A 27941-nucleotide genomic window follows, 5' to 3' on the forward strand; every position below is an offset into this window, starting at 1 on the left:
TGATTTAATGACTTGTGGAGTTTTAAATTCTTAAATTGATTAATTCTTGAGTGTCATAAAACTACGTCATCGATTGCATACTAAAACGTGCGGAAAAGTTAATTTTTTTCTCGATATTTTGGGGGAAGTTGAATAGTCTCGCTTTGATATACATTAAGTCGTTTATAGAAGCGAGGTTTTGCGAATTAGTAACGGGTACTGGAGACTAAAATACTTTCTTGCTTTGCCATAACTTTCGTTATTCCGGTCGCGGTTTTCATAAAATATGATTGCTGTAAGACGATCACAATTGGTGCGGAAAAAAAATGCTAATCGCGGTTTATACATATATGACGGATTTCGCATAACAACTTATTGCAACGCATAATCAGAGAAAGGCAGCTTGCTGGAGAGATGACATATGAAAAAGGGTTGAAAAAAAGATTAGATATATTTAAAAATGCACACACTACTACACTGTAAATATAATCGATACTTATTTGCTACATCGCGAGTGTTTTTGAAAAACTACTTTTAACTATACTAGTATACTATACTTTTAACTATGACAGTATACTATTCGTGCTTCATTAAGTTTGCGTTTTATATTTCAATTAAAGCGTGCACTTAATATCAATAAAAAATACCAAAACAGTGTCCTCTATGCTTATCTACTTGTATATATATATATATATATATATATATATATATATTATATATATTATATATATTTATTTATTATATTATATTATATATATATTATATTATATATATTATTATATATATATATATATATTTATATATATATATATATATATGTTGATGGCGGGCTGTGTGTTCTTCAGTAAAATGTGCTTAAATGCTTTCTGCCTTTCGACATTCATCATTCCAGGATCCATTCTGTCACATCCGATAGTGCATCATAGCACACTTTCATTGGCAATCTGTTTTCAACCTCAGTAGCCCAGCATGCTACCATGGCATCAAGTAGTCTTATAATGTTGATTTTGTTTCTATCTATTTTTGGACGATCCCCTGCAACCAGCTTTCCTCGGAATTGGACTCTTTAGATAGGCATAAGTTCTGTGAACGCCTGGGCGCCATACCACATCTTCCACAACACTATACCATAACTATATACATCTCCTGCTTTTGTACGATTCGTGAGGTCTTCGAGCACCTCTACGAATATTTAATACATGCATATGTTATTTGACATAAAAAATGCTTAATGCTTATTTATACCGACAAAAGTCTCATTATAAGAGTTATATCGATTTTAAAACGGCTTCAGGTGCCTGCAAGAAATGTTTTCTACTTCTAAATATTTCAGAATACTGTTGTGTCTTTTGACTACATGCTATTGTTTCTCTTCACTGTGCCCGAATGTGCAAACACCTACGTTATATTCATTCGTTATCTTACATGTTAAAGTTTCTTCATCGTTAAATAGCGGTATAATTGTTACCACGACATACATTAGTTTTGTATATATAAACATTTAATTAACTACTCGAGACAGTTTTCACTATGTGCGAGTTATTGAAATACACAAAAAAGGAAAGTTTCTTGTGAATGATCTACGTGATGAACGTGACCTTTTTTATTTCTACAATTTAGAATATTTGTCAACGATTTTTAAACCATGTTTCCACAAATGCTTTGGCAAGAAGTCGGGTATGTGCAACTTTGCTATGGTGGCATCCAAAATTCTCACCTTTCTTTCATTTTCTGGGGCCAACTTCTTCAATTCGGCCAATGCTTCCTTCTCTTCATTTGTCATTCTCGAAGAATAACGAGTTTCGAACTCCCAAGCCAGTTTTCCCAATGGTTTCTTGTTTTCACTCTTGATCAGGTCAACGATTGAAAAATACTGCGTGATTTTTTCAGGTTGGTTTACGTACTTAGCTAAGTACCCTTTCGCTTCTTGGTGCTCGATGTTCTGGAGACCATCAATTTGTTCAAATTCACGATCCCACGAGGTGATATCTTTCAGTACTTGCGGCTCCAATTCTTCACTACCTACCTTTCCAGACGGAAATAAGTTGTTTCTAGTGAAGAACTTTGTTAGCCTTCCAAATTTCATCAGACTGGCAGTCGTCTTTAGCATTGCCAACATGTCTCGCATGGGTTCATGAAAGTCTGGTGGCATGTTCAGTATTTCAGATTCTACGAGATCAAGTTCGAGAAAATCCGGATGTGCAATACAATTTCTCTCCGATCTCACATCATAGATTTTTTCCCAATGGTCATTAGTCCATTTACCATAATGGTCTTGTATCTTTTTCCAAAGGTTGTCTGTTGTTCCTACTCTTTTAAGGTACCGTTGCATTTGTTTAAACCTGGCAACTGAATAGATTCGTGTTCGGGGTTCGATCACAAATCTTGCTAAGTGTGCTTCCCACTCCCACGTTGTTTGGGCAACCGCTAATTTATTCATGAGCTGCTCGTTTTTATTATTTAACTCGTCATTTTTTGCTTTCAACATTTCAACTTGCTCTTTGAGACTATCGATTTCAGCGTTTAGGCGTCTGATATCGTTAGAGTGTACTTCCAAGACAACACTAACCTGCGCTCGCAAGTCTTTCACTCGTGTTGCGAGATTGACCTGATTTAACTTTTCAATCTCTTTCTCAATATCCGCAAGTGCTTTTAATAGAGTTTCCCTGTTGATTTCGGACTGTTCAAATTCCTGATGAGATGTATTTTCTGGTGGTGGAGATGTTAACTGTATTTCTTCAGATGGTTCTGTGCATAACATTTCGACACATCCTCGGCTAGAATTGAAATCAAAATATAGGTTTTACTTCTTGATGACATCTGATTTTTCATTAAAACTTCAAAGAAGAACAGTCAATTTTCATTATATATAACTATTATACAACGTTTTATCCCTCACCACTCCTTCGGCGAGGTGAGGAGGGGTAAGTTTTTATGCTCCAAGTTTAGTTTAATATTTGTGAAAAACTGGTTTGGGTAACTCCTATACATCACTTATGAACCAAACAGACTTAAATAATTTTTTTGTATAAACTAACATATTAAGCGTATAGGCAAAATAATTTGTTATTAGTTCTTATTATTAGTGTATAATCGCGACATTAATGCTCTGACATGGCCTGAAGACTATGCTTTATCGGTAGACATTTCATGTCAAATTTTCATTATATTTGGAGTGGTGTTTCATTGGCAACTAAAACACTCGTAGAACTCATAAAACACTACAATCTGAGCCTGTTGTTAGCTCTTGTGGGGTAAAGCAAAGCAAAAATACGAGATAAAACGGAACACTGTTTCTGTTTCGAACATAAAATTCAAATCTTCGTAACCGTGTAATATGATTTCATCTCGGTTCTTATTAACCGAGTGCGAGGTCTTTACCGAGAATTATCGGACCGCTGTCTTTTGGTACAGGTCGAGCCTGTTGTTATGAACGAAAAATGCGATATCCGATATCTCTCCGTAAAGACCTCGCAAGCCTATCATTTTGCTTACTCTTTTGCCAACATTTCGCTGACTTCTTTTTCAATCATTTCTTGAAATATCTCGTAGCATTTTTTAGCAGAATGCCTTTCTTCTGCTTCAGTGGCCCAACATCTCACCATGACAGCATGTATTTCTGGAATGTTGATCGTTATTTGGTCGATCTTTGGACGGTACCCATCTGCTATCTTTTCTCGGAATTTGACCTTGTCGATAGGCATGAGTTCTGTGAACGCCTGGGTGCCATACCACATCTCCCACAACATGATACCATAACTATAGATATCTGCTTTTTTTGTGCGATTCGTCAAGTTTTCAAGTACTTCAGGCGCAAGATAAGGCATGCTTTTCTCTGTTTCCAGAAATCGTCCCGCAATTCCAACATCAGATATCATCGCGGTCCCATCCTCATCTTCCTGTAGGTGAAAGATTAATGCTTTGAAATTTTTTACCATCCGGTCATCATTTTAGGCGAATCTAGGTCCAGTAAGTCGGACGATTTTTCGTGATAAAATGGTGATAAAATATTCAAATTTATCTTTAAATCAAGGACTTATCAAGGCTGATTTGCACCTTAAGGGAGTCAAATCAGTCCATTTCTTGCTTTGTAATCGGTTAGTTGGAATTTACTGGACTCGTGCAGTTGGTTGGTTTGCGAGTGTGGCCGGAGTTACATGAACTTTTATGGGAGCCTCATTGCATGCCTTCTCATTCCTCTGCTAAAAACTACGTGCTTCACAAATATCGTGTTTGTAATGATACTATAAGCGAAAATCAGAGCATGAGGTTATGCGTTTTGAAATATGACTTTCGCCCTATGTTAGATCCGAGAATGCATCGACGTTGGTAGTTTTAAAGATGAGTCCTGTCTTTCCGAAATTTCGATTGAAAGAATTTGTGTCTTGTGCTTTCTTGTACTCGCTTCCGTGTATTACATGTCAGTTAAAAAAAGTTATGAGGTACCAACCAGAATATTTTCAAGCTTGAGATGTCTGTGGATGAGTCCTCTCTCGTGAATGTAGTTTAGACCAGCTGCTATGTCCATCGCCCTCTTAATGAACTTGCCATTTGCTAGTTTGGGGTTTTCAGATTCTGCAGGTGTTAGACTTCGGTCACGAAAAATGGCACTTCTTAGGTTTTGTCGACCTGCTTGCATTACGAATACGAATTTGTACTTGTATGATGAAAGAGGAGTACTAATTCGGGTTGCTCCAAAATACTTGAGAACGTTTTCATGATGCAAATCCCTAGATTAAAAAAAACGGCTTAGATATTTCGCGATTTACAAGTGGGCAAATGCTCTTATATATAATTTCCAAACTATTTTTTGTACCAACATGCACAGCAGTTAGTGTTTCAATCAATATGTTTGCAGAGTGAAAACATAAACAAGTAAGAAGTAAACAAGTACCTACCTGATCTTCAGTTCTTCATACAGAAAGAATTTTGAATTCGGATTATCAAATGGATATTCGAATACTTTCACTGCCACTTCCATTTCAGAAGTCTGCGATTTGGTTCTGGGACAACTTAACTTCCCTCTGTACACTCTGGAACTCTCTCCCTCTCCAATCAACGAATTCTTGTCTGGTTTCCATTCAAGATCACTGGCATTTATTGTTTCTGGACAAACCTTGATTCCCCAGGGTAGGATTCTATTTATCATCTCGCTACTTTTCTTCTGAATTGGGTCATACAGTTTTAATATTTCATCCTGACTTCGGGTATCATTAATTAATTGCGTCACCAGTTTACGATCAGCCTCGATCAGGATGGGAATTTGATCTCCATATTTTGATAGCACCATTTTGGTGTTCTTCATCTGGCGTTGGGCATATTGTAACACGTATTCTTTTGGCAGTCGCTCCAGATATTTTTCAGATTCTTTTTCCAGATAGTCGCGCGGATTGTTTTGGTAATTGTCAAACATCTTTCTTGTACTTACTTCACGTTTTACCGCCATTGCTCCCAAAACAGGCATACCAATCACCAACCCCGCCACACCAAAGGGAATCCAAAGAGGGCTCGTTGCACCGAAGATAACTTTGGTTGTTGTCGAAATTTTATTTTGATTCTTCAAATAATCAGCTTGTCTTTCCACACTATGCATCGCCTTGTCAACACCTTGAAGTTCCTCTTCCAAAAGATTCAGCCTGTCAAAAAGATTATTATATAGATAACATTCAATAACAACAATAGTTAAGAAATATAGATAGATAGATATAGATAAAAATAGTTTGATCAAACGATATGAAACGGTTTGAGACGAACATCAGGACGAACATTGCTTTACCGGAAAAACTACAACTACTACAACTATAATGATTTATATCCTACTATGATTAAGATTTACTAACAAAAGAAGAATCTCGTTTGGAATCATGTTTTTGAAGGGGATAACTTAAACTTTAATGATATACATGCATCTTTAATTTATTTCAAATGCACACAATGTGCCAAACCTTGTACGGAATTCGTCCAGAAGCTGCCTGTGAATTTCAGCATAAACTTGATGGTCATTTTCCCACTCAATAAGCAATTCTTTGAATCGGTTATCAATTGCCATGTTGACATTGCTTTTTGTTACTTCCCAAGTTATTCCATGCGGTGGAAATGCACAGTTATCCCAAGAACAGAACTTCGTTTTGAAATCCATCGAATGTATATATTCTTCGAGTTTGGCGAGGAGAACTTTTGTCTGATATTCCACTCTTTCTGCCATGTCCTGTTTTACCTCTTGCTCTTGTTTTTCAATTTTTTCTATGCGTTTTTTGATGAATTCCATCTTTTCACGAGTTGTTTTGTGAGATGATTGTATTACTTGGTTGAAGAAATACGCTACTCTGTGAATATTACACAGCAATGTATACAACCACCTGGAAGGAAATAGTTTTTTTTAAAAAAATGTCTAATAGGGTATTAAATCTCCACTGCACTGCAAACTTGGGAACTTTTTCATATAAAGGTATACTATTGCAAAACCTACATTCAGGTGGGCTACGCTGCTCATTGTTTTTTAGTCAATAGATACCGAGCCTGGCAGCACAAAATCGTCGAAAGTATTAGAAAAAATTGCTTCATACTATGGCTTCTTACTAAAAATTGCTTCTTATCAGAAATCCATCGCTAAATTCTAGCAATACTTACTGCCATTGGTTGTATAGACTGATATTCCTTGCCTTCAATACCAGCGTCTCTATTTTTTTGAGCAAATCGCTGAACTCCTCTGTGACTCCGCCATATTCATGTGCTTTGATGGCGTCTTTTATTGACATGTACACCATTTGATGATTCAAATTTGAATCTTCCCAACACTCTCTTAACTTTGCGACGACATGTTTCTTCGTTTCTGATCTTTCATCCTCTTCTACTTGATCCCATTTATTGCAGATAAAAATGGAACATTCGGCTAAATGTTGAAGGGTCTCAGGGCCGCCACTGGAGGACTTCACCTTTTTTAAGATAGTCCTTAGCTACAATAATAACGAATGTATATCAGTTCTGTCTAAGCGATGCTACGTCTTCGACTTCAACTAGTCGTTTCAATTCAAAAGTCATATGCACTGAATTTTAATCAATTCAATTCAGCAATTATAGTAGGTATTATATAAGAAATAAATCTTTTATAGGTTCTACCTTTTCTTTGATCTCTTTTTGTACTCCTCCAGCACGGGAAGTGTCAAGAACATAGATAAACACAAGAGCATTCGAAAGATATTTCATCAGAACTTCGTCCATATCATCAGATTCACCCAGGCCTGGACTATCAATAATAACAACACCTTCCTAAAGTATAGAATATATACGATAATTATGTAATATAATTATCGTATATATTACCGTAATGTATCTACATTACTTTGAAAGCAAGTAATCAAAATTGTCTTTCAATGTGCTGTGAAATATTGTAGGTATATTGATTGGTCGAGAGAAGGATTTATTTCATTAGTTGTACTGCATTACAAAAAATGTACGATTTGTGGTACTATTAATCCCGAATTGTATTCGCTTACTAATCTATATTATCTATGTTAATTATCTTACACTTTTTTAACACTAACCATATCTTCATGTGTTGTGGAACGGATGCACTATTTTGAAACCCTATTTTTTCGCTAATTGTCAAACGCAAGTATTCATTCATATTCTAAGTATTCATACTTGATAATTTAAAATGAAAAGATTCACCTGAAGTAATTCATGCGGCCAAAAGATTTCTACTCTAGTATATCGGGATCCCTTTTCTCGCTCGTCGCACTGCATTTGCACGAAGGGAGCAATTTGATCGCAGTAATTTTTGCCACATTCTTCTTTTGTTTTCAACTCTTGTATTGTGGGTATGCGTCGCTTCCGTGATCGTTCATCGTAGTTATAGTGAGCAATCAATTTTCGTTCCTTCCCATATTTTACTTCGCATATTGTGGAGGTGGTATTCAGAGCGTGATGTGGAAGAAGCTCTTCTCCGAGAATAAGATTCACTAAACTACTTTTTCCAGCGCTACTTTCACCTGAAAAAATAGTAAAGATTAATGCCGGTTAGCATTAATCAGGGTGCGAAAAACCTGCCCCACCACTTTAACCTTCAATACCTGCAATAAGAATGTTATATTCTGTGTTCGTTAAGCGTCGCCTTTGTTCTGCCAAAACATTCAAAATACTACGATTGCCATAGTAGACGTTTAGAACCGGAATCGTGTAAACATCCAATTGCCTGACACACTCTTCAATCTCGAAATAAAACTCCTCCAAATTCTTTCTTTTCATCTCATCCTCCTCTTTAGCCTTCGCTATCACGTTAAATCCCTTTGAAATATATTAGAAAATATGTTGGGTCGTAAAAGGAAAATTTTGTTTCGGAAACAACAGATTTTTACCAGATTTTTTTTACCAAATGCATGAGATAATATGAGATAATATTTTTAAATTGAGAAAACAATAAACATTTGTTAAAAGTTAAGTATCTTAAAAACAAAGACAGATGCAGGCAATAATTATCTTTGCGCTGTGTATTATGCATGTAGAAAATGTTTATATTATACAACAGATATAACTGAAAAAAGCTTTGAGTTCTCTTTATTATGATGATTGTTTTATGCGCTCTAGCGAATTGTATTAAAATTCCATACAGAGAACATTACAAAGATTGAGGGGCTGATTACATGGTGTCTTTTCAAACCGGGCCTAAAATATTTTTCAATCACATGGGAAGTATGACTCTCCGATACATTTGACTACCTTTCTAGGTTTCTAGCTTTATTCTAAACGTTTATGCATGTGCATTACAAACAAGACAAACTAGCTTTTATTAACTGCAGGGGCTAAATTTCTTACAATAGAAGTTCAAACATTGAAATTCTGCAATCTCAAAGACTAAATTATAATTGTGGACCAGCTCCCCCGTTCTTGACTTGACATCGAGTTTTAATAAAGGGGAGACGCAATATTCTTGCAGTAATCTAAACGATGTTCAGATATGGCTTAGAGGGAAGGCCGCAGACAATTTCGAGTGCGTCGAAAGTCTATGCTAAAGTTGCTACCTTACGAATTGGCCCACTTCTGCAATAAGCCTATATATATATATATATATATATATATATATATATATATATATATATATATATATATATATATATATATATATATATATATATATATATATATATATATATATAGACGCACACGAAATTTGCAAGGATTCCATCGTGGAATTGTCGAACGATGGCGATGAACTTTCTGGGGCATCCGTACTTCGCAAAGATTCTCCAAAGACCATCTGAACTAACAGTGTCAAAGGCCTTGGTTAGATCGACACTGGGGGAGTACAGGTTGGTGCCCTGTTCCTGAGGCTATCTAGCAGCAAGCACCATGTCGTTAGTCCCGCGTTCTTTCCGGAAGCCACACTAGCTTTCTGGTGGAAGACCTTGCTCAAGGTAGGCGATAAGACGGTTAAGCAGAACTCAGATTCCACGATGGTTACCACATGCCTGACGATCTCCCTTGCGTTAATTGTTTACATGCATGATGGAAGCATCTTTGAAGTCTTGTGGGCCTGCCATATAAGCTGGAAGAGTTAGTTCGCTAGTGGCAAACCGCCCTCTTTATAGACTTCGGCTGGGATGGCATCTGAGCGAGGTTCTTTGCCACTAGGTAGCAAACGTATGGCTTTCTTAGTCCCTTCCAGAGTGGGTATGGCGTCTAGCATCTGAACAGAACCTGAAGTAGCCGATCAATGGCTTCATTGTTCATGGTGGACGGGTGGCTCAGTACCCTGTCGAAGTTTTCGGCCCAACTCTCGAGGATTTTCTCTTGTCTTTCATCAGTGTTGATCCATCTGCACTGAGTAGTGGGGAAGCGCCGGAGGTAGTAGGTCGTCTCTTGGGCTGGACGTGAAGCCTGAGCTTGGAGACGGTGAGGTGATGGCTGTCAAGCACTCTGCGCCACACATAGCCTTCGTGACTCGTACATCCTGCCTGTCCCTCGTCCTGACGATGACATAGTCGAAGCGATGCCAGTGCTTTGAGCGCGGGTGCATCCATGTTGTTTTTTTACGGGTAAGGGAAGGTGGTGTTTGTGATCAGAAAGTCATGCTCTGCACAGATCTGGAGGAGTAGTAGACCGTTGCTGTTATAGCTGCCAACCCCATGCTTTCTGATCACATCTTTCCAACTCTCGCATTAAAGTAACCAATAACGATGAGCTTGTCATTCTTACGACGCCTTCCCGGCCCCTCGACGACACGAAAGCAGTTGCAACGTGATAGTTGTTTTGTTTCATAGCTTATATGAAACTGCAATATTAGTGTGTTGTATTGAATATACAAGGATTTTGTAATAGATAATATTAATCGATTATGATTTTTAATGGTGGTATTTTGCATGAAAGAACAAAGAAAATACATATTTTACAAACGTAAACAAATATCCTGACAATTTTACGGCGATTCAAATAAAACAAACCTTTGTTGGAAAAATTACGATATCATCGCAAGGTCCTTCAACTGATCCTTTTTCTTTTAGCCTTTGCTTTTCGTTTACTTCTTTGCCTTGTTTGATTCTGTTAAAAAAATATAAAATAGCTCATTAATTATAGGAGCCCTAATTGGAACTAGGAAGCCTAAAGAACCCCGGAACCCCTCCCCCCCTTAAGAACAAACCAGCACCAAAACCATCAGTGGCGGATCTAGGGGTGGACAGAATAAATTACACAGCTTAATTTTAAATTCAAAACACCTTAATAACAACGCTATTCGTTATTGATTTGAAAAGAATATTTTGACATTAAAATCTACCAATGCGATTCCGATTTTGAGTTGTAGTAATTTATTCTGCTTAACAACCACCCTCAAAGCAGTTAACAAACTTTTTTCTATTGTTTTAGATTGTTACAACGTATATTTCACAAGTTCAATACTACAGGGTGTATCAAAAAAAATGTCCCAAATGTAAAATTTCCGTTTTTCAGGATATTTTGCAGAATTTGGCAAATTTTTGTGTTCCTAGAGATAGTTAAGACTTATCTGGTATCCTAGGCCAAGTTTGGTTTTTCATTAACAAATTACGTTACCGGGGGGGGGGTGGTTCCTTTCCACTGATATTGAGAGGGCTTGCGCGCGATATTATTTAGCTGTCTAAAAGTAGGAAAGCTTTTTAATAAACTGTCAAAGTTTCAGGAAAAATAATGCAAACTGGGAGCAACGCGTGACCCCTAAAGGTGCCGAATATTTCACTGCGCGCAGTGGATTAAATGCATCGTTGATTTTAGCGTGACCGATATCATGTAAGGCTGGGCAAATGAATAAATTAAAGTGAGAAACTGAACACAAAAACAAAGCGATTTATTGGTGATGTTAATCCTCAGCATGTCCACCATTTCATTCTAAGCAAACTGCGGCTTGTCTGAGCATACTAAACACTGAACAGCGAACCATTTGTCTGTCCATTCGCCTAGATTTGCCGGTGGTAGAGTAGGCGATTTGTAAGAAAGAATTTCGAACGAAATGGATAATAGGAGGCAGGACAGACAAATGTGGTTCGCCGTTCAGTGTTTACCATGCTCAGACGAGCCGCAGTTTGCTTAGGAAGAAATGGTGGAAATGTTGAGGATTAACATCAAGAATAAAAATCTTGTTATTAAATCGCTTCGTCTTCTTGTTCAGTTTCTCGCTTTAATTTATTCATTTGCCCAGCCTTGCATGAGATCGGTCACGCTAAAATCAACCATGCATTTAATCCACTGCGCGCAATGAAATATTTGTCACTTTCAGGGGTCGCGCGTTGCTCCCAGTTTGCATTATTTTTCCTGAAACTTTGACAGTTTATTAAAAAGCTTTCCTACTTTTAGACAGCTAAGTAATATCTCAATTTCAGCTTCACATTTTCGCGCGCAAGCCCTCTCAATATCAGTGGAAAGGAACCACGTCCCCGGTAACATAATTTTGTTAATGAAAAACCAAACTTGGCCTAGGTATACCAGATAAGTCTTAACTATCTCTAGGAACACAAAATTTGCCAATTCTGCAAAATATCCTGAAAAACGGAAATTTTACATTTGGGACATTTTTTTTTATAGTAATTCGTAACACTGTTCGAACTATCCTTGTATATTAAGGGTTTTTTGCATGAAAGAACAAATCTGTTGTAGGAAATACATGTTTCACAAACGTAAATAAATATCTCGACAGTTTTACGGCTATTCAAATAAACGCATTTCGCTTCTCATTTCACTTAACGTGCAAGCTTTTCATGAAACGTCACCCATATATCAAAACGCTCTAAGAAACAGTAATTGGACCACAAGCTTCAATACATGACACATGCACACAAATACCTTTTCATTATAGCTTCTTCCGTTTTATTTACTTCATCCATATTCACTATCTCAATCTCCATTCCTTCCACTGTGACTCCAATCAGCGAAAATTCCTTCAGCAAACGCTCTTTTAGTCTTCCAGATTTAAAATCATCCAAAACCTCGAGAAACCCTTCATCTGTAAAACAGTGCAGTGGTACAAGAAGACTTCCTTTTTTAAACTTTTTAAATTCTTGGTCATCTCGTTCATCACCAAAACTTCTCTTCGTAGCTTTCTGGAAAACCGCTGGGTTAATTATCTCCATTGTATCGATAAGTTCACCAAGAGTAACATCAGCGATGATGTTCATATCCGTAATTACTTTCACATGCTTGGCGGTAACACGGAATACAAAATCACCTCCGTCACTGCTCGATCCGGAACACAGGGCATTAATCGCCAAAAGTTTCTCCTGCCCAGTTACTGTCAATGAAAATATTGGATTAAAAGCAGTCGTTGAATTAATATTTCAAGTATTTGTATAAATTGTATACAAAATTTAGCCCACTGTGTATTAAATTTAGAAATATTACTATGTATACTGTGGAATTTTAAAAAACTAATGATAGATTTGAAAAACGCAGAATAGATTAGGACAAGTCGCCGGCATGTAAGTGTAATGAAATGGTGTGACGAAGGTTAAAAATATGTAATAGGAAATTTAATGTCACAAAGGGGAATATTAGTGAGTCACTAGAATATAAGTGTTATTATAACGATATACAAACAGCAGTTGGAGAAATTTTGAAAATGTTTTGATACCTGTCTTATTATCTTTCTTACTATCCTGGTCCTTAGTATTCTCCTCCACCTTATCAAGTTTTAGCCAATGAAATTGCAGCATTTGCAAGATATATGAATATATAATGTTATAAATACCTGTCTTACTTCTTTTTACTATCCTGGTTCTTGGTATTCTTTGCATCTTATCAAGTCTTTGTAAAACAGATTCTTGAAAGACTTTGCTTTCATCAACATGCGTTGTTATAATCGTTTCTAATTTTTCTTGAAGAAACTTGTTACTTCCCTGAAGATCAGCCGCAATTTTTTTACTCAACTGATTAAATTTGTCAGTTGGAAAGTCTTCCTCTTCAAGAATTGCAATATTATCAATTTGAGATGTTGAGAATTTAACTGCATCAAAAGCGTCCTTAGCGAGTCGAACATAGTTATCGAAATCATCTTTTGTTACTCTGGACCCGGACAAGTGACATAAAGTGTTTCTAAGCAAGCGAACTTGGTCGATTGCTAAAGCTATCGTTTCATCATGGTTTTTTGTAGCACTAATCGAGGAGAGATGAAAAGGTCTGGGTTTCTTCCCCTTTATATATTGATCACTGAGTGTCTTGATGGTTGGCGTCTTTTTGGTGGTCGGTGAAGTCATGAAGACTCCAAAGCTCTTCGAGTAAATAGTTGCTTGAAACAACGCTGTACAATCCCATTTCTCGAACGAATCACTGACTGGTATTTTTGGTGTACCCCCTTCGCGTGCCAAAAAAAGTTGTCGTACTTCGGGTGTGTCGTCCCACTCGTGGTATCCTGGCAATGGTGCAATCTTAGTGTTCCACAGTGTCACAAATGTCGAACGTAACATTTTTGGAAATTCATCGAGGACGATGGATGCAAATTTAAAGAAATTCAATTCTTCCTTTGAAAAAGCTTTTGCTGCCATTTAGATGCTGTATCGTAGGATGTAACAAAGGAAGGAAGTAAATTCTTTTATACCTTCAGCAAAAAGAAAACATTGTTGCTAGAACTAAAAAACCTCAAACAGGATTTAATCATATATAGGGAACAATTCATGGATGCGCGGAAATATGGAATTTATTCGAGTGTTGAGAATGATATCGATTTATATTACTCTTTTTATTATATAATAGAAAACTGTTTTTTTGGAAAAGTTTTTTATCCCTCTTCCCGATTCCAAGTCGGTGGATCAAACATGATAATCGCTCATGTGTTATTATGATGAATAATCGTACATGTGCTATTATTGCTTCTCAAAATGGCGGATTCGTCAATAAAACACGGCATCTTATAGAATATATATGTAATATATATATATATATATATATATATTAATATATATATATATATATATTATTATTATATTATATATGTATATATATATATTTATATATATATATATATATATATATATTAATATACATATACATATACATATATAACTTGCAAAACTTGTAGTAAACAATACGTGGGCAACACAGTGACGTCATTTAGGTTAAGGTTTAATAACCATAAGAGTTCGATTAATAGATTTGCTAAAGGACAAAGGGGTATTTGTGGACAGCATTTGTATGAACATTTTTTTGAGGCAGAACATTTTTTTCAGGGTTTAGTGATTTTTTAGTGCAAATTATTGAGGTCACTGATGTTAATAAACCCACTGAAAGGGAAAGTTTTTGGATTGAGAAATTGAATACTTATATTCCAAGGGGTTTAAATTTAAGGGAGGAGTATTAGTTTATTGTCAAGGATGATTAATTGCTGTAAAATGCAATCTTAGGCTATGGTATTTAATGACATGGAGAGGATCTTATATCGTTTCTGACGAAGGGGCTGTGCCCCGAAACGTAATATATATTTTTTTTCTTCTCAAATGATGTTTTACTTTTTGATTTTAATGATTTGAAGCTTTATATATATATATATATATTGGTATACTGATACCGTAGGTATATTGATATACTTGATTTGGACAACATTACAGCGGCTCTATGTATATATATATATATATATATATATATATATATATATAATATATATTATATATATAATATATATATATATATTATAATATATATATATATATATAGTATAATATACAGTCGTTATCAAAAAGGTTGTCATATTGAAATATATATAAATACGTAAATATCAGTCACGTGATTTTACTGCATACGTTAATTTTATGGGAAATCCGTGAAAATCTTTATTAAAAATTTCATAAATATGATAGTAAGGTTAACAATATTGATAATTATAAAGAAACAAGACAAAAATGAGCGGAATAAACAATGTTTAATGCTCACGTGATTGATATTTATATATTTGTATATATATTAATAGGGACAACCTTTTTGATAACCACTGTATATATATATATATATATATATATATATATATATATATATATATATATATATATATATATAAATATATATATATATATATATTTTTATATAGCGGCGTATATAAACACTGTAAGACTATATATAAGGCTGGACTCCTTGTAATTTAAACGTAATATTTGCTATTTATATTTATTGATATCTTTTTCGTGTTTGAGTGTATATAGATTTATCGAAGTCAATTTTTTAAATATCGTGAAGTCAGTAGCCAGTTTAATTATACTATACAGAATTTAAACCGGATCATGCATGTCTAGAAAGAAATATGATTTCTGTGATAATTCGTCTGTGTTAATGCGTGTAACCAAACAGTTTATACCTTTACTAACACAAACTCAGTCTAACTATCTGGAAAGTTCGTTCTTCGTTCCTTTCACACAAGCCCGTCCAGTCAGACGGATTACTCGACATGATTAAAGTCTGTCAAACTTCGTTGATTTTCAAATCATAGCCGGTTACTTCACATCAAAGGTGGAATAATAACTGCCTAAAACCGACAAAAACACTTCTCGTCGTTTCAAATAAAAACCCTCGTCGAGAGATTTGAGTCGAGAAATGTTACGGTACGTTTTAGGTGGTCGTTATACCATATTTGATGCGGATTTGTTAAAAGATGCTGCCACGGATATATAATGCATATATTAAAACATAGCCGTAACATTCAACCTTGAATTGTAATGTATGGTTGTACTTACGGACTTAATATAACGCCAACCAATGCTATCTGTCTGCTGGTTCACTTGCTGTTTATATTCGCATGGTGAGCGTATATATATTTTGTTGTATTTGATACATTAATATTTGTATGAGCTAAATAGTTCTGTGAGCTAAATTATAGTATTCAAGTTTGACTTTTACAGCCCAGCTGGACGCCACTTTTAAATGCCATAGATCCACTCAAGCATCCCTCGTGTTATTCACAGCGGAATACTCTTGCAAACGCTATCTTTTGGGGGGGTTGCAGGTTTGTTTCTTAGGGCACAGGTTGTTATATACAGTTGAGTGTTGCCTATGGTTTTCGTGAAATATACAATCGATTTCTTGAAAATCACTAAAGATGTTAAAAACTCTAAAAATTGAATTTAATTTGATATAGCCTTGGACTGTTTAAAACCGTAGTGATTGATTCACCAGACGAAATGTGAAACTTAATTATTTTCTTGTCAATGACATTTTTCGTCGTCTGTTATTTCTGATGCATAAGAAAGAACAAGTAAAAAAAAAGTATTCCAAACGAAAATGTCGAGAATCTAGATGCAGGATGTTATTCGACATTATATGTAACGTGATTGCGAGACAATTATATAACAACAACGCTTATATAACAACAAACAACTGCAGTTGTGTAACAATACTATTGGTTATTAATTTCTAAACTCTAAAGAATATTTGAACGTTAAAATCTACCAATCTGATTGCAAGTTTGAGCTGTGGTAATTTATTCTGACGTACCCTGGATCAGCCATGCAGTGATGCACTCTGGTGAGTCTTAAAAATTAAATTCGTACGCACTTGCCAACTAGGCTATAAAGTAATCTCTATCTATATATATGTCGCTATCACGGTGTTTTGAACTCGGATGAATAATTTGTTTATTATTAGCATGATAAAATCGTGAAATTTTTAAAGCGCTTCGTCGAGATCTTTTAGGACGTAATTTTCAACGCTTGCATGCTTTCGTCCTTCGACCACAATTACCATTATTCGTTTTTGCCCAAAATCTGCGTAATACATCAACAAGCCGTACCAGGCTACTTTGCTCACGTGAAGGCAGAGCGAATACCCTGGGAACGAGTTTGGGAAGGAAAAACACCTGGAATGACACGAAATTTTAACCTAACAGCAGGGGAGAAATACCACATATGCGGTTTGTAATAATTTTGCTCTGAATGCCTTATTTTAAAGAATGCAGACAAAAATTTTAACGAGACATCAAAGACTACAATATAATATAGATTTGAAATAAAACATTGTATTTCAAACAGCCAATTGAACTTCAAAATAGTTCTAGAGATATAATAAGCCTAATTATAATCGAAGGGACATGCATTGAAGTTTTAAAATACTTGATTGTGCAATGACAAGCACTCACAATGGAGACCGAAGCACATTATAGTAAATAATTTAAAGGCTCGAGTCCAGGGGTTATTCTAAGCTGGAGTTGCTAACTTGCTACCACTTCTTGAAGTTGCAAGAATTTATTGGAGATGGAAATTAGTACATGGGTAACTGTTGATATACAATTATTCCTAATTTCTTACTACTTTTCTAGAAATTTTCTTACAATTTCAAAAAGTGGTAGCAACTCCAGCTTAGAATAACCCCATGAACATTATGTAACCATACTTGAGGTACAAAACACCGGCGTTGCAGGCTAATGATCCCTCGAAGCCCTCCCCCTTATTTACCAAGAAAGCGAAGTCAAACTAGAAAAATGGAGAATACCCCAAGGATTTCAAATGCATGTACTGTGAATGAGTTTCCATATTATGTAACTATTGCTCACATTAATTTGTCTAAATATGTGTAATGGGAAAATAGAATTACAGATAATAATACAATTTAGAAATCTCGAAAATATGAAGCTACTACAAACAGGCTTTCCTATGGGAAATCTTTTTCCACAAATATGTGTTTTCAGTAATGTTCTGAGTGTGCTAGCTGCAATACATTAAGGGTAAATTTAAGGAAAATCCTGTTATAAACGTTAGAATGTTGTGTCCTCGGTTTCACTTGGCTCGTTTTGTAATTCCCGAAACTTTCCAGAACATTTTTTGGCGGAATATCTTTTTTCTGCTTCTGTGGCCCAGCAGTTCTTCATGACATCATGTATTGCTGGAATGCTGATCTTCTTGTTATCTGCCTTTGGACGTATCCCATTGGCTATCATTTTCTGGAATTGGGCTTTTTTTATTGGCATGTGTTCCATGAACGCCGGCATACCATACCACATCTCCCACAACACAATACCATAACTATAAATATCTGACTCTTTTGTACGATTTGTGAGGACTTTTAGTACTTCAGGTGCAAGGTAAATTATGCTTTTTTCTGTTTCCAGAAATCGTCCCACAATTCCAATATCGGATATCATCGCTGTTCCATCTTCATTTTCCTGTTTAAAACAAAGATCGTATATTGTTTATTGAATATGTGAATCACGATGCAGTATTTTGCCAAATAGCTTAGCTGAGCCCGAAGGTCTTTTGGAAGCATATTTCTAGCGTTTCGCGGTTAGGTCTCTATAAAATTCAAGGTCAATATGCACGTATTTCCTGAAGAACAAGTATTGTCTCTTCAGCAAATTTTCATGGAGATTGCTAATCATTTTCAAGGGGACATTTTTAGGATTTACGAACTTAAGTTGATTACTTAGTTAGAAATTAAAAGTTTGAACTCTTCCAACACCTCATTAATACCATACAAATGTAAAATGTCATCTTGAAAGTTACAACTAGGGAGTACCAACCAAAACATTTTCAAGCTTGAGATGTCTGTGGATAAGTCCTCTCTCGTGAATGTAGTTGAGACCATCCGCTATGTCCATCGCCCAGTTAAAGAATTTGCCAATTGCCAGTTTGGTGTTTTCGGATTTCGCTGGTGTCAGATTTCGGTTTCTGAAAATTACACTTCTGAGGTTTTCTCGGCAGGCTTTCGTCACGAATATAAACTGATACATGTTAGATGAGAGAGATGTGATTCTGGCTGCCCCAAAATACTTGAGAACATTTTTATGTTCCAAATCCCTAGAGTAAAAGTATATAACAATTTGATTAGTTTTACGTTTTGTCTTTGTTGAGATGTTTGGGTAAGAACACGCGCGTATTAAATAAGTTATCCCATGCCAAGCTGTCGTCGACAGTCGACCATGCCTCGTCGGTATTGAAAAGGCGAGAGGATTCTGCATGAAAATTTAAAATGTTAAATTTATAGAGATTATTATGCATACATGCACATACCTAATATGTACTTCTTCGTACAGAAAGAATTTAGTATTTGGTGCATCAAATGGATGCGTGAATACTTTCACTGCCACGTCCATTTGAGAAATATCTGACTCCGTTCCACCAGCATCGTTTAGCTTCCCTTTGTACACAGTGGAAAACTCTCCCTCTCCGAGGGATGAAACGCTCTCTTCTTTCCAGTCAAGATCGTTTGCATTCACAGTCGCTGGACAAAGTTCAACTCCCAAGGGTATAATAGTATCTATTATCCTGGCACTTTGCTTCTGAATTGGATCATAAAGTTTAAATATATCGTCATGGCTTCGGGTTTCATTAGTTAATTGCTTCACCAGTTTCCGATCAGCCTCTATCAGAATGGGGAGTTGATCTGCATATTTTGATAGCACCATTCTGGTGTGCTCCATTTGTCGTTGGGCATATTGTAACACGTGTAGTTTTGGGAGTCGCTCAAGATATTTTCGAGATCTTCTTTTCAAGTAGTCAAGGGGGTTTTTTTTGTAAGCATCCAGCTTCTTTTTTTCATCAACTTTCTGTCTCACCGCCAATGCTCCCAAAACAGGTATACCAAATACCAATCCCGCCACACCGAATGGAATCCAAAGAGGGCTTGTTGCTCCGAAGAGAACTTTGGCTGCGGTTGGGATTTTACTTTTATTCTTCGTATAGTCGGTTTGTCTTTCTACAATATGCATCGCTTTGTCAACACCTTGAAGTTCCTCTTCCAAAAGATTCAACCTTTTTGAAAAGATAATTATACAATAGTCAAAGAAGGTTCTAAAAGATCCACTTATATACTTGCTATATTTTAAATGAGAATAATTTAAGCCAATAATATTGGACAGTTTTTGATGTTAAACCTAATTTGACGGCTAAATTAGCAAAAGAAACATGTTATTAGGCATTTTTCTTGAAGGTAAAACTTGAACGATACATGCATGCACCTTTGGAATATAAAATCTACGCAATGGGTCAAACCTTGTACGAAATTCGTCCAGTAGCTTCCTGTGAATTTCATCGTACACATGACTTTCTTTCTCCCACTGAATAAGCAATTCTTTAAATTTATAATCAATTGCTTTCTTCACGTTGCTTTTTGTTGTTTCCCAGTCGACTCCAGGCGGTGGAGATGAAGAGCGGACCCAAGTGCAAAGCTTCGTTTCGAAATCGGTTGAATGGACATATCCAACCAGTTTGCCGTTGAGAACTTTGGTCTGGTATTGCACTCTTGTTTCCATGCTCTTTCTCACCTCTTGCTCTTGCTTTTCAATTTTCTCAATGCGTTTCTCGATTGAAGCCATCCGTTCACAAGTTTCTTGGTGGGTTGATTGTATCTCTTGGTTAAAGAAGTAGGTTACTCTATGAATATGGTGCAACACTGCATACAACCACCTGTGAGAAAATATTTCAAAATTTATTTATATTTCAAACACACCCTGTACATTTATGGTGTAATAATGCAGCATGAAGGGTTATTGGAAAAGTACGAGACAAGCCGAGTGTTTGACTACCACTGAAAAATATTTTCAAGTTGTACGGTGGAAAAAGAAAAAAGAAAACATTGGAAGAGGTACATGTTTATTCCAAATTATCAAAGACAAACTTGACATTCTCTTTACACATATACTAATTGATGTTGCTTAGCAACAAAAATATTGAGTTATTCTGGAAAAACCAGCATGTAAAGGTAGAAAGAGCATTCATTGAAAGATTATTTTTGCAGCTTTCCCATATATTTCGGCATTTTGTTTACATATAGCTTTGCGAACGAATATCTATTTTGTGTAAAAAAGTGTCGGAATAGTATGATGATACTCACTGCCAATGATTGTATAGTCTTATATTGATCGCCTTCAATACCATCGTCTTTATTTGTTTAAGTAAAAGATTGAACTCCTCTGTGACCCCGCCATATTCCTGTGCTTTGATGGCGTCTGTTATTGACATGTACACCATTTGATGATTCAAATTTGAATTTTCCCAACACTCGCTTAGTTTTGCAGTGACATATTTCTTCACTGTTGGCCTTTCATCCTCTTTTACCAAATCCCATTTATTGCAGACGAAAAGCGAACATTCAGCTAAATTTTGAAGGTTTTCAACGCCACCATCAGAGGACTGCACCACTTTTAAGATGTCCATCAACTACAATATTTAGTTACAAAAGTATACTTCGACTGGCAGGGTATCTTGCAGGGTAGCGAAGTGGTAACGAAAATTTAATTTTCTTTTTTAACTTTTTAAAAATTTAATTTTCAATTTACCTTTTCTTTGATGTCTTTTTGAATTCCTCCAGCATGGAAAGTGTCAAGAACATAGATAAATGCAAAAGCATTCGGAAGATAATTCATTAAAACTTCGTCCATTTCATCCGATTCACCCAGGCCTGGGCTATCAATGATAACAACACCCTCCTGAGAAAATTGAAAAATTATAATACAAGATTTATTAAGTACAGTAACAAAAAGTAACTTTAAAGTGGTTTATACTCCGTAGAATATAGAAATTTGTGAAAACAATTTTTCTATGTAACCGAAATATTTTAGTTTTTTGCTTCCATTTATATTTCATACTGTCAAATTGATTGCAATAAAATATATGCAAAAAAAGATTGTTGTGATTTTAGCTTTGAGAAATTTTCATATACAAGATCACCTCAAGTAATTCATGCGGCCAAAAAATTTCCACTCTTGCATAGTCGGATCCCTTTTCTCGCTCGTTTGGCTTAACTTGCACAAAGGTGGCGATTTTACTATAATAATTGTCTTCGCTTTCTAACGTCAATATTTCAGGCAAAGGACGTGACTTCTTTTCTTCGTCGTACTTATAGTGAACGATCATTTCCCTTTTTTCTCCAAACTTCAGTTCGCATATTGTGGATGTGGTATTGAGAACGTGGTGTGCAAGAAGCTCTTCACCAAGAATAAGATTCAATAAACTACTTTTCCCAGAACTACTTTCACCTAAAAAAATAGTAATGAGATCTCATTACGTTTATGTGTGTTGGAGCAAAATGTATAATGTCCTGACCACTACCTGCAATCAGAACGTTATATTCTGTGTTTGTTAGGCTTTTCTTTTGTTCTTCCAAAGCTTTCAAAACACCTTTATCGCCATAATAGACGTCTAGAACCTCAATCGCGCGATCATCCAATTGCTTCACACAATCTTCAACTTCGGAATATAATTTCTCTAGTTTTTCTCTTTTCAACATATCTTCTGCTTTAGCCTTTGCAATCACCTTATATCCCTTTGTAATAGAGAGAAAAGAAGTTAATAAAGAACGAAAATTCTAGTCGGGTGTTTATAAAACACTATAATTTCTTAAACAGTTTGCTTTGATTGTTTTGTTTAGACATTTTGACCTGATGCGGACCATGCATTGATAAGTAGGGACAAATCTATGCATGTATTCATATTTCCTGTGAGTATAATAACAATTGTTTAGGAGAAATAATGTAAAAGTGATAATACAATTAATTGCCCGTTATTTTGCTATAAAATTTTAAAAATTCATAAAACGGAAAATAGCTAATATCAGTGTAGTAGAGACATGCGGCATATATAAAATATAGATACAAGAGGGTGTATTAAAAACGCGGCTACTAAATATTAATGAGCATTCGTTTCTTTTCAATAACGAAAGACCGTAGCCCCTGGGATTCGACACACCCTGTACAGAAATTTGAAAACAAAGTCACCGTAGTTCCATTTGAATATTTTCCGCTTCCGGAACTGTGTTTTTTTAATTCCTTTTTCACTGTCTTAAGCATTTCATCAAGGTCCAATTTTTTACTGTCGTGTTTGATATGAAGCAGTTTAAATAATTTAGCCATTTCGAAAACGTCTTCTATTTTCTCTACGTCCTTTTTTGGCTTGTTTTCTTGTATTCGTTCCTTCTTGTTTTCCTTAAGCTTCTAAAAAGGTAAAAATCCACTTTGCATCGTGCCATCATTATGCAATCATTTTCATCTATGCAATCATTTTCATCTATGCAATAGAACGTGTAGTAGTGGTTTTACATTTTCATGCCATAAGCTAGGAGTACCAGGTGCATGACTTTCTCCTATACCTAGTATATTTTTGCGTAAGTGATATATATAAAATGTCGTTACATCACCTGTGAAACATTTTCATAACACGCCTTAGTGTCCTGCAACGTGTCATACACGTCATTTGAGGGTTGTTGATTTTTGGGGAGGACCTGAAAAATTAATATGATTTTATGAAGCACAAATATTTATTCAACCTCATAAAAAAATCAGGTTATGACGTCACATAATTTATTATAGATCTAACGATGCTCAAGGCCGTTTTTCTAAAGGTCAAATTACGTACCTCGTAAATGGCGTCTGTTTGTAGTTCTTCAGTTTCTGTATATTTTGATTCCAAGACTTCTTCTTTCGCTTCACTTTCTCTTGGCGTTTGGTGTGAAGAACTATCAGGGTCTTCGCTCTCCCATGATTCCTCCCTTTCTAGCGAGGACATACTGTCAATTTTACGATTTGTTGAAATAACCTTTCTACGGACTTTGCGGATGTGAACAGATCGCCAACTCCATGCACTTAAATCTTTTTAGCGCTTTTTTCTCACTGAAAGTTAGACAAGCAAAGTTATTTTCAATAGACAAGAATAATGATATCTCGTTTTTAGCTCGCCTGCACTTTAGTGCAAGAGAGCTATTGCTATAGTCTTGGCGTCCCCGTCCCCGTCCCCGTCCCCGTCCCCGTCCCCGTCCTCGTCCTCGTCCTCGTCCTCGTCCCCCTCCGCGTCCACACTACATGATAATTGTAGAATGTTAAGATGCCACTTTTATTTTCCCATTATTTTCAACTTATCTACTTAAGGAGTCTATTTGTTGCAAAAGAACCATTTACCAGGGGGGAGTGAACATTATACAACAAAATATAATGATAAGGTCAATGTTAAAATGCTATATTTTTTCTATACTTTGGCTTTACATCAGAGGAATCATTATCAATATAAGTCATCAATATGCATTGTGACTATTTATTGCCATTTGGTACACATATATACAATAATAAAGAGAGTTTTGCTCAAAATTATCAAATGATAAGGTGAATGTTAAGCTAATTAGCATAATGATAAGGTCAATGTTAAGATGTTATATTTTTTAAATATTTTGGCTTTGCATCAGAAGATTCATCATAAATATAGCTCATCTATATGTCTTTTGACTATATGGTGACATTTAGTACACATTTACACAAAAATAATGGGAATTTTGTTCAAAATTATGAAATGATAAGGTGAATGTTAAGCTAATTAGCATAATGATAAGGTCAATGTTAAGATGCTATATTTTTTAAATATTATGGTTTTACATATCACAGGAATCATCATAAATATAAGTTATCGATATGCATTGTGACTATTCAGTGCCATTTGGTACACATTTATACAATAATAAAGAGAGCTTTGCTCAAAATTATCAAATGATAAGGCAAATGTTAAACTTATTAGCATCATGATAAGGTCAATGTTAGAGTTATCCAGAGTTATCACGCTCATTACGATTTTCAGGGCTATTGTGTAGCCCTGTTTTTTTTAGTTCAAAGTTGTTGTAGCTGAATCATATTTAACGAAACTATTTGTACAACCCTAAGCCAAATGAAAAACTTTCAAATATTTTCACCTGTATGCTACCATTTGTTTGTATTGTACATGTACAATTATAAATTATGAGATTGTGTTGTGACATGCCGTATCAAAATTCAATCGCTTAATATAGAAATCATTCAGGGAGTGAAAATATATAAAACATAGTCCAACGTTAAAGTTTAAAGAATATTGTCAGATAATTCGCAATTACAAGCTTTTGCACATAAGTATTTATAAGTAGAAAGCCGATAGGCTAAGCGGAATGCAAAGGCAAATGGCAACGCATGTGACATATATTTGCATATTTTTATGTAGATACACATGCAAATATATTATTAAAGCACCTATAAGATTTATGTACATACCTTTTCGTTGTTTGATGCATAATCCTTTTTTGTGTAGATATAAAAATCCAATCTTGTTTATTTCATAAAGCTAGGCGCACACACGACGATTTTAGTCGGCCGATTCCTGTCTAGATTGTCTAAATGGATGTTTTCATCAAAATGTGGCGACTGGTGATCCATACTTGGTCATAATATTAGACCAAGTAGACTCGCGTACACGCGCGGCGCGCGAGGAAAACATGTCTGGGCAAGGGCTGCCTATATGTCTAAACCTGAATGGACCAACTACCGTAAAATCGTTGTGTGTGCGCCCGGCTTAAAGCAGGGACTTTTGCCTGGTCCGTTAACTTACCTGTTGATATCACGTGCGCGGATTGCAAGAAACGGAAGAAATATTGGTCACAAATAAAACTAATGTAATTCCGAGGCCAGTTTTGGCCAGTAATTCCGAGGTCACAACTAATATCTGAAGTTTGTGCTTAATATTACCTTCCAACGCGGATTTTAGCCTTGTAATTTGTAATAAAAAGATCGGTAATTTGTGCTTCATACAGATACCTTTCATACAGAGTTTAGCCTTATTCTAGACAAACAGTGCAGGCGAGCGTTAGGTGATTTCAGCACCTCTCTGGTTTACAGCTACGATAGCTTATGTATCAATATTAGTAGTCCTATTATTACTACCCGAAGTGATAATTTGTTACTGAGGGAAATATCATCACTTCATCACTATCATTATCACTGCATGCATGCAGAAAGAAGTTATATTTGTCTGTCAGAGTTATATTTTAACATAACTTTATCATTTCATTATTTTTTATCATCTCGTCAGAATCGGTAATTTCTTGTTTTCTAGCAAACATGCACTGTTCCCGCCTTGCGTGTGGTCTCGCGTGATGTTCGCGATTTGTAATCACCGGTGAATACTGATATTCCCAGAGGTAGTTCTAAAATTAGCTTGGTTGGATAGCACTCATAGGCATAACAATGTAAAATATCGACGCTTGAATTTTATGCATGTTAATTAATTAAAGCGATTACTGTCTTATTAAACGCTAATTATTATGAATCACCCTTATAATGCAGTCTTAGTTTATCGTGTATCAACCTTAGACAAAGCCTGATTCTGTGAAAGTTATCCAAGATTCAATATGAAAGAAGATAGCGCACATATCCGCTGTAGTCTCCTGTCTCAACAGGTGATATTCGTGTCTTTTACTATACAGAACTCATATAGATGCTATATTGCTGCATGGAGCCGGTTGTATCAAGCCCGTTTAGGTTAAACGGTGGATAAGTCAAAATTAAATAGCACTCTCATACATCTCTCCTGAATGAGTCAACTTGAATATTATGCACTGAATATGCAGTTGTAAACGGTATATTTGTATTAAGGTTGAAAACATTTAGTTTGCTCCTAGAATAAAACGATAGATTTGCTTTCTATTTTGAATTTAACCACCGTTAAGCTAAACGGGCTTGATACAACCGGCCCCTGCTCTATAAATGAACTTCAATCATGACCGAAATGTTGTAGATTGTTGCATAATCGTTTATTCAGGGAAGCGAATATTTTGTATACAAAATCAACACCAAATCGCCAATTCTGTATGTATATCAGTCGTACTTCTCCTTACACATGGAAAATAAAAAATTATAGCCAGGGCATTACCTATAGGCTATATATACATATATATAGATGTTGTCGAACATACCTGACTGTAAGTTCTTTGGAACTTGAGACTGTCGAAGCTCATCGATTCACCTACGATATACCACGCATCAACATATCTAATTATGTAATACTTGGAAGGCAGTAGGAATGTTTGTCTCCCGCATGCAGTTATTTTAAAACTTCCTGCATACTTGAGATATATATAGTTCTTTTAAGTTTATGTTACTCAATGTAATATGTTATTCAAAGCTCTCTGATAAAGGCCCTGGATCAACAGCCTAGAATAAACAATTTAGCTGGCAAAGATCACAAAATTTTTTGTCTTTATTTGAAATATGTTGTTTTCTACGATCACATGCCGGTGCATTGTTAGGAGATCCGTTATGTATCGGTTGGATATTAATTGTGTCTCACCCATTGTTATTGCTTAATTGCCACGAAAATAAAATTTTGAATTTCATACAGTAGCAACTAGTATCATTCAATATGACGGATATTGAGTAATGTAATTTGGAAATCTGAACAACATAACTCTGAAATCGAGGGTTTGCGGCCATCGAACAAATACGCTTGGCGAATCAAAACAATATTTAGCAACGCTTATCACAATAAATTTTATAGATTCAACAAATGAATTTATCGACAAAACGTAAGATTTTTCAGAACGAAGCGATGATGCTGAATTCTTCTGTACTCCAAATGGAATGAAATATACAGCTTTTACCTGAGTGTCTAGAAATTTTTTTGAAATTATTTTTTTTTCTTCTACAAAGATATTTTTACATATTTTTATTAAAAGTTGGAGAAGACTTAATAAGCCTTGTTTTAGCGGTTCAGACTTGAAGCTAGTAGGTTTCCCTGTGCGAATCATAT

General features: G+C 35.5%; 2 protein-coding genes across 2 annotated transcripts; both read right to left on the minus strand.

The window, feature by feature from the left end:
* Nucleotides 1–803: 803 nt before the first annotated feature.
* Nucleotides 804–16216, minus strand: LOC114523822. Its single transcript, XM_028544856.1, has 13 exons — nucleotides 16158–16216; nucleotides 13073–14035; nucleotides 12289–12733; nucleotides 10419–10515; nucleotides 8052–8265; nucleotides 7651–7970; nucleotides 7099–7248; nucleotides 6610–6935; nucleotides 5925–6338; nucleotides 4878–5615; nucleotides 4430–4709; nucleotides 3475–3878; nucleotides 804–2756 (listed from the first exon to the last, which is right to left on the minus strand). The coding sequence occupies exons 2-13, from the start codon at nucleotides 13980–13982 to the stop codon at nucleotides 1589–1591; spliced, it is 5466 nt and encodes a 1821-aa protein (XP_028400657.1). The 5' UTR covers nucleotides 13983–14035; nucleotides 16158–16216; the 3' UTR covers nucleotides 804–1588.
* A 1717-nt stretch (nucleotides 16217–17933) lies between these two features.
* Nucleotides 17934–27170, minus strand: LOC114523788. The gene is made up of 12 exons (XM_028544821.1): nucleotides 27109–27170; nucleotides 23763–24016; nucleotides 23545–23628; nucleotides 23126–23341; nucleotides 22461–22674; nucleotides 22080–22387; nucleotides 21689–21838; nucleotides 21244–21569; nucleotides 20403–20816; nucleotides 19422–20162; nucleotides 18932–19208; nucleotides 17934–18577 (listed from the first exon to the last, which is right to left on the minus strand). Exons 2-12 carry the CDS (start codon nucleotides 23910–23912, stop codon nucleotides 18170–18172), a joined length of 3288 nt encoding a protein of 1095 aa, XP_028400622.1. The 5' UTR covers nucleotides 23913–24016; nucleotides 27109–27170; the 3' UTR covers nucleotides 17934–18169.
* Between the last annotated feature and the right edge of the window lie 771 nt (nucleotides 27171–27941).

The sequence above is a fragment of the Dendronephthya gigantea genome, unplaced genomic scaffold, assembly GCF_004324835.1.
Source record: "Dendronephthya gigantea isolate DGI-Jeju-01 unplaced genomic scaffold, DenGig_1.0 000028F, whole genome shotgun sequence".
Classification (NCBI taxonomy): Eukaryota; Metazoa; Cnidaria; class Anthozoa; order Malacalcyonacea; family Nephtheidae; genus Dendronephthya; species Dendronephthya gigantea.

Excerpts from the sequence above, each read along its gene's own strand:
- LOC114523822 (XM_028544856.1), bottom strand. The coding sequence starts at position 13,982 with ATGGCAGCAAAAGCTTTTTCAAAGGAAGAATTGAATTTCTTTAAATTT. Across the intron at positions 10,516-12,288 it reads GAAGAAGCTATAATGAAAAG|AATCAAACAAGGCAAAGAAG; the intron begins GTATTTGTGTGC and ends TTTTTTTAACAG. Across the intron at positions 7,249-7,650 it reads GGCCGCATGAATTACTTCAG|GAAGGTGTTGTTATTATTGA; the intron begins GTGAATCTTTTC and ends TCTATACTTTAG.
- LOC114523788 (XM_028544821.1), bottom strand. The coding sequence starts at position 23,912 with ATGTCCTCGCTAGAAAGGGAGGAATCATGGGAGAGCGAAGACCCTGAT. Across the intron at positions 21,839-22,079 it reads GGCCGCATGAATTACTTGAG|GAGGGTGTTGTTATCATTGA; the intron begins GTGATCTTGTAT and ends CAATTTTCTCAG. Across the intron at positions 20,817-21,243 it reads AGACTATACAATCATTGGCA|GTGGTTGTATGCAGTGTTGC; the intron begins GTGAGTATCATC and ends ATTTTCTCACAG.